This window comes from Camellia sinensis, chromosome 9 (genome assembly GCF_055761805.1).
Source record: "Camellia sinensis isolate YWXY chromosome 9, ASM5576180v1, whole genome shotgun sequence".
Lineage (NCBI taxonomy): Eukaryota > Viridiplantae > Streptophyta > Magnoliopsida > Ericales > Theaceae > Camellia > Camellia sinensis.
The window spans coordinates 136,754,500-136,762,590 of NC_138969.1; the positions used below are offsets into that span (position 1 = coordinate 136,754,500).

An 8,091-nucleotide genomic window follows, 5' to 3' on the forward strand; every position below is an offset into this window, starting at 1 on the left:
GAGCGTGAAGTCGGGCGCTTGAGCTGAATGTCTCACTACATGGCTCCCCGCTCGAGCGTGAATCTTCCCGCTCGAGTGGACATCCGTGCCTACAAAACTTCTGGGAGCTCTCATTTCCCGCTCGAGCGGCGATTTCCCCGCTCGAGCAGACATGCCAAATTCTGGAAAATCCAAAATTGTTCTACAAGTCCAAACTTGACCTCCAAAGGTCCAAAACTCATAATTTTGGTTTCAAAACAAGCAAATACAATATATATCATGAGTATACAAGCAAGATGAGGTCAATTGCTCAAAATCATGGCCCAATTCTTCAAAATTAATCAACATTCCTTTAGTATAATTAAGGCTCATGCATTCAACCTTCATATAAGCTTCATATCTTCCATAATCAAACATGCATGTCAATTTTTTACCTCAATTCCATTTCAAATAGCACCAATGATGCTTATAACTATAAAACTCAACAAAACCATGCTTGCATGTATGCTTCAATGCTCAATCCTTCATAATTCACATATTACATGCTAGATTATGTAATTTCATAGGAATTCTCTACATGCATGCACACATGGACTTCAATCTCAACTTAATCAACTCAACTCATGATCTAACCCACCAATTAATCTTCAATTCACAAAATCACAACTCAAACTCATGAGTTAAGGGTTGATTACTTACCTAGGAGCTTTAACCTTCCAAACTTATGCTTAATTCCTGAGTTGGTTTCCAAATTATTCAAGCTTCAAGATCAAAACTTCAATTTCCTTCACCCTCTCTCTCCCTAGCCGACCTTCTCTCACTCTAAGGTGTGAAATCTGATTTTTGAGCCCCAAACAACAAAATGAGAGTGTAATTGGCCCTTTATATAAGCCCCTCTAATCACATTTCTTTAGTATTAAATAATTGAGCACCATTTCATTAATTTAATCTATTTAATTTGATCCGAATCAAATTTTAATTAAATTCCACCGTAGGCTCTAAAAATTACGCCAATCACAATGGCGCAGTCAATTTTGGTTTCTATGGTCGATAGGGCTTTCAATTTAAATTCCAAAGTAGATAATCAAACAGATATTCCTACAGTGAACAGATAGAAATTCAAAACCACATATATTCATATAAACGACACACCAAATCATATCAAACACATAATCACAATCATAATTAAGATTAATTAGCATAATACGGAACAGGGTTATCACACTATGACTCTTTGAGACCAGCAAAAGATTGCCACAACAAACACTTTGAAATTGCAAAGGAAATTGTAAGTTAAATAAAATTTCCTACTTAGTTCCATTCCTTTCAAAACATCTCAACTCATCACTATAACTAACAAAAACACCCACTAACTATTTTCTAGCAACAACATCAACTGAGATGGAATAAAGCATTATTCAGCAATCAATGAAGCATGTTATCATCTCAAGAGTGCGAGATAGTAATTGCATCAATTGAGGAATGCCCACAACAAACCCCATACTCGTAAGATACAAAATCAATAAACTAATGCTTCAATATGCTAAATTTTTCACTTTTACCTAACTAATTAACTTCATCTAAAACTTTGCAGGAATGATTGTGCAATCGCTGTCTACAATGTTATCAACCAATATATCAACTGGCAACCTGTGCAGAAATCACTTCGACCAACTGAGTGGGTCAAATTTCGAGCAGAAATCATCAGTCAATTCCTCAATGATAACAACCGATCTTGGAAACTCGAGCACTACCAAATGTTGACAAAACATACCAAACTATAGAAACAATGAACAAACTTCTTGACAATACAAATATTCAAGTGAACATATTTTTGTACTTCTTTTTTTTTTTTTTAACATGTGACATGTAATAAGTACTTTATATGCTTTTGGCAATGATCTTCTTCTGGTTATTATGGTGAAAATGATTGTTGTCATTGATGTGGTTGTTGCTCTTCTTCTTGTTATTATTATTGTGGTAGTTCATTTGATTGTTTGTGTACTTATTTGTGGTTGCATATATTTTCATACAGTAAAGGTTGTTTCTAATAATTTTTCAAACTGCAAAAATATGCAGTTTCATCAGGTTGTTTCTAATAATTCTTAAAACTGCAAAATTATGCAGTTTCATTACTCAAACAAAAATTATGCTACACAATTATGCATCCAATTTCATGACTCAACAAATAGATGAACTGCATTTCAAAATTCAAAATAAAACTGTAAAATTTTACAGTTTTGTCACTACGAAATATGAAATAAATAAATCATGTAGTAAAACTGCATTTCAATATTATACATTTCAATAAGAAATTTTCAACAACCTTCTCAACATTCCATAAAAATAAAACCAACCAAATCCACACAAAAAATAAAAACTAAAAACCGAAATAAAACTGTTCCAAAACAACTTCAATAACTATAGAACACATCAAAAAAGAAAAAATAATTCAACCAACTTTATTCATTACTTCCATAATACCAAGTATCACATATATTATTATCATAATTCCTCAAATTCAAATACAAATCCAAAAGAATAGAATGTGGCCTCAAATAGCAGCCTTGCACGCCTTCTTATTGTGATTCCCATATTTCAAGCACCTCCCACACTTGATTTGCTTCACATTGTCACCCCTAGAAGCTATCCTCTTCTTCATGTTCCGCCCGGGCTGCTTCTTCGTTATAGGTGGTTTGATAATCGAACTACCGGCACCATCAAAGTCAAATCTCTCACTTAAAGGCACTGGATAGACAGATTCATTGTATAACTCTCAAAAACAATCTACCTGAAAAAATGGATCAATGAAATCATACACATCTCTACCACTACTACGCAAAGCATGCACAGCATGACAACAAGGAAAACCATTCAATTGCCATTCATGGCAAGAACAAGTCTGTCTACCAATATCAACATAAAAAGAAATAAAAGAATGAACCTCAAGCACAGTATCACTAGCAACAATCACATCCCAAGACTTAGCTAGCTTCAAAGAGTCCACCAACTTCTTTTCCATAATTGGACACAATTTCGTAGTCCATCTTTTAGATTCAGCTTTTCTATTACACAATTGAGTCATAATTTGAACCCTAATCATATCAACCATACAAGTAATAGGCAACTCACGGGCCCCACCAATCCAATTATTGTAAGACTCGGTAGCATTAGATGACATCTCACCATATCGTTTCTCTCTAAGAAAATGCATTGGCCCACTTATCATTTTGCAAACCATCCAACATACAATCAACTCTACCATTCCCAGCAATACGCCTCAATTTCTCCCTATAATGTTGGAAAGAAGCAACAGTTGGCGCATAAGCATATTTAACTAATATTTTCATCAAACTCAGTTTATAGTTAGTACGAAGTCCCACCAATTTGTCAATCAAATTTCTCTTCAAATGATTCAAACAATATGCATGATGTGCATTGGGAAAAACCACTGAAAGAGCATCCAGCAATCCATGTTCACGGTCAGACACAAAGGTCAATCTCCAGCCTGAACCAACAGCCTTTAACAACTGACTTAAGAACCACATCCAATTATCTTGATTTTCAGCGTCAACAATCGCAAAAGCCAAAGGAAATAGACCTGTAAACAAAATAACATGAAACTGCAAAAATTAGCAGACTCACAATACAATAACACACTGACAAACCAAACCTATACTAACTGCAAATAAATACATACCTTGATTACCATCCTTTGATATTGCTGCAAGCAAATGCCTCTTATAACGCCCCTTCAAGAATGTACCATCAACAAACAACAACGGACGACAAAATTGAAAGCCATACAAACATCCATGAAATGCCACAAACAACCTCCGAAAACACACACTACTTTCATCCACATCTAATTCAAACACACTTCCCAGATTCGTTCTCATAGCCATCTCAAGATACCAACGAAGTTGGTCAAAAGAAGTTGCAAAATCACTAAACAACCCACCTCTTGCCTTATCAACTCCTAACCATGCAACCCGATAAGAAACATTTATACCATATTGCTTCTTCAACTTTTTTTTAACTTTAATAGGACGAGTCAATGGATTATCACTAATATCATTATGCACAATATCAGACACAAGTCTAGAACCAACCATTTTGCTACAAGATCTACGGGCGACAACCCCACAAGTATGCACATTATCCAACTTCATTATAAAAAAAATACCGGAATTCATCATAACCCTTCCATGCACAAACCATTTACAACCCGTAGACAACTACATCATACATTCAACAGTTACTCTTGTTGCATCGTTTTTCAAATAATTCACTGCAAAACCACACTCAACTGCATACTTAGCCAATGCAATGCGGAGCGCCGGCACTCCACCTTCAAATTCTTGACCAACACTATGTATAATCCCCTTCCAACTAGCAGACAACAAAACTCTCTCTAGTTATGGATAAAAACTAGGCAACAAACCACCAAAATCATCACAATTGTTAACCAAAGAACTCTCACAAATTACAGAATCAATCCTACAAGAATTATCATCATCAACCACCACAATTCTCTTATCACCCACAACAACATCAACAACATGAGAACCACTACAACCTACCATTGACAGCATATTCCACAAATCATTATCACATTCAACAATACAATTAGAATATCCAGGAATAGAGAAAAACAAACAAAAGTTACCAACACTCAACTCCTTGAACTTCGCAGATATTTTCTCAACAACTTCATGATAACTACATTCATCACTAATCTTAATAGCAGCACAAGAATTACTGTATTTGCACATTAACATGAAACACTCCTCCATACTACAAAATCACAAACCAGCAAACAATTGTTCACAGATTCCAAACTGCAAAATTATATAGTTACAACATATTAGTACCAACACTGCGCAATTCACAATTCCAAATAGCAAAATTGTACAGTTACAACATATCAGTATCAAAACATCATAATTCATAATTCCAAACTACAACTTCAAAACACATTACACTATACAATAAACGAAATCAACAAAATCAAAATCATTACACTATATCACATACAAAAATCACAAAATAAGTATCAAACAAACAAAATTTATCACAAAACAAAAAGCTAAAACAACATTGCTAAATCAAATATCACGCAAATTTGCTTATCTATATATACATACATATATGTATCGACAGATACATACGCAGATACAAACCAGATACACACAGATATATATATATATATATATATATATGTATGTAACGACAGATACATACATATATGTATCGACAGATACAAACCAGATACACACACACACACAGAGAGAGAGAGAGAGAGAGAGAGAGAGAGAGAGAGAGAGAGAGAGAGAACGTATGCAGAGATCGCCTATACACAGACATTCAGATCGCACAACCAGATCCACCTCACAGCACAATGAGATCGACCACACAGCACAATGAGATCGACATAACGAAGAGAAATCGAGATCGCAGAGGCAAAGATTCGATTTTCTTTTTTGAACAGAGAAAATATTTGATTTTTCACGTCTATATAGATCACAAAACAAAGGGTAATACAGTCATTTAAAAATAACAAAATAAAAAACGGAGCCTCTGGGTATAAAACTTAAAAAACTGTGGACCGATTAATCTATTAAAAATATATTGGGATTAAAAGGGAAATAGATCCCCTACATAAGACTACATAGTAATTTTTCCTAATATAAAATATGAATATGTATAAATATATTTTGTATATAAGTTACAGGCTGGGCTAAGTTTCATACATTCTTCCCAAGACTACCCATGATTGTAAACAGACCTAAAAAAATTGCTTTGCATTATGGGCCTAAAATGTAATCCCAAGACCCTACAAGTAATAGGCAGGCTTGGGCTGGTTGGGCCGGCTTTTGGGCTCATATCCACCCCACTCCATACCCCAACCCAAATACATGTGAAAAAAACAAAAATAAAAAATTGTATGGACTCATAGAATTCAAAACACTTAACCCAACAGTGAAGACAACTATGAACAGAGAATTTGGATTGTAGTTATTAATATTTTTTATCTTAAATGTTGCACTAATGAGTGACTGATATGTGATTATAGATTTTGGAAACTTGAAAATTTCAAAATATTGGCATTGTTATTTTTCCTGGAATTTGCTGTCCTGATGAGTTTGTTTTGTGACTCATATTTAGAGAAGTGCATATTGCAAAAATTGACTCTAAAAATGAGTGTGATACTAACCAATCTGGGGCAAATTACTTGAAAGATAAAAGAGCAATGCCACGTCTACCATTTGGTTTGACCATTTGCATTTATCATATGATGTGTCACACTTTATTATCATTGATATAATAGGTCCCACATATATAACATTAGGAAAATGTTTGGTGGCCCAAATTTTTGTGGCTCGAATGTGTCAAAACGACGTCGTTTTACACCCAAAACGACATCGTTTTGGATGTTTCAAGCCATTCGAGCCATGTTTTTTTAGGCCACCTAACATTGTTGATAACATTAATATCTACAGGGTGTGGAGTATGCCTCATCACATGCTAAACACAACTTGTCAACATAGCATTTTTTTTTTAATTTATCAAAAAAAAAATGTATTTCCTCCGTTCCAAAATAATAGTTCCTTTTGGAGAATCTAACTTTTTTTGATAGTACAATTATTATACTTAAAAAATATTAATTTTCTAAAAAATACCCTTTAATAGTACATTTTTTTAGAAATATCAATTGTCATAATTGTACCTTTTGTGTTGTTAATAAATTCAAAAGAATGGCAAAATAGAAAATTTATATTATTTTAGTTCTTAATTTTTTAAAATGGACTAATATTTTAGAAAAATAAAAATAAAATAAAGAAATAATATTTTAAGACGAAGGAAGTAACATTTTTTAAAAAAAAAAAATAAATAAACAATAATGCTAGAGTGAACCATGTTTTGGTTACCACATTATGTGGCATGCTTATACTCTTGAAATATTAATGACATCCATGTGAATTTCATTAATTTAATTAATCAAATGACATTTGATTGAGTTGAGTGGAAAAAAAAAAAAAAGATTTATGTTGTTGAACCTATTTCATGAGACTTATGAGATAGTTTAGTTTGATTTAATGACATTCATGTGAGACCCATTGTATTTAAAAAATATGAGCATGCCACCTCACGTGATAAATAAAATACAATATAAAAAGATGTATAGAGATATATATATATATATATATATATATATATATATAAAAGAAGCTCTTTCTTGTTATGGCTTGTCATTTTTTTACCTATTTTGTCCTTTTATTTTGAATAATTTACTAATGATGGCCTATATGTTGAGTTAATTTTTTTTTTTGTAATTATGTAAACATTCTTGGTCAATTATGCAATAGATTTTTTCATAATTACGCAATCATTCTTGGTCAATTATGAAATAGGTTTTTTTTCGTAATTACGCAAATATTCTTGGTCAAATATGAAACACAAATCTTTTATTCTTTAACAAATTACAAATACACCCATAAAGTTTGTTTAAAATATGAATCGGTCCTATAATACTAGAAATTACAACTAGCATTTCTTATAAATTTTAATTTAAATTGTCAAAATTATCAAAATTGTTTGTTGAAAAATATTTCTCATATCATGAAATATTGTTAATGGACTTAATGGTTTATTTATTAACAAAATGGTTAACTGAAAAATATTTTTCATATCATTAAAAATTGTTAATTTACTTAATGATTTACTTGTGAACAAAATTGATCATTTGTTATGCGAATATGATTTATGTATTAATAAAATTAGTCATTTGTATATATATGTATTTTGTTCTACTTCTTTGTTAGTTCAGTGACTTATCTTAATAGTTTTTTTTTTTTTTTAGATGAGAGAATTATCTTAGTATTTGTTTTATATTTATCTGTTGAGAAAAGCCACCCACCATAATTTTGTTTTTGTTTTTTTTTTTTTTTATAAATTTGGAAGAAATGTTAAAGACTGGTAAATTCTCTTAAAATGATATGGTGATAGAATTGAAATCCACAACGTCAGATATATAATAAAGGGAAAATTAGTCTAGGGTCCCTCCCCCACTTTTCGTAATGGAAGAGATCCACAAAATTATTTTTTCAT

The 8,091-nt window shown here is 32.2% G+C and overlaps 1 protein-coding gene across 1 annotated transcript; it reads right to left on the reverse strand.

Annotated features, from left to right (window-relative positions):
• Nucleotides 1–3,179: 3,179 nt before the first annotated feature.
• Nucleotides 3,180–4,775, reverse strand: LOC145799769 (uncharacterized). The gene is made up of 6 exons (XM_082889404.1): nt 4,649–4,775; nt 4,424–4,558; nt 4,242–4,330; nt 3,680–4,145; nt 3,401–3,580; nt 3,180–3,316 (listed from the first exon to the last, which is right to left on the reverse strand). The coding sequence occupies exons 1-6, from the start codon at nt 4,773–4,775 to the stop codon at nt 3,180–3,182; spliced, it is 1,134 nt and encodes a 377-aa protein (XP_082745530.1).
• Between the last annotated feature and the right edge of the window lie 3,316 nt (nt 4,776–8,091).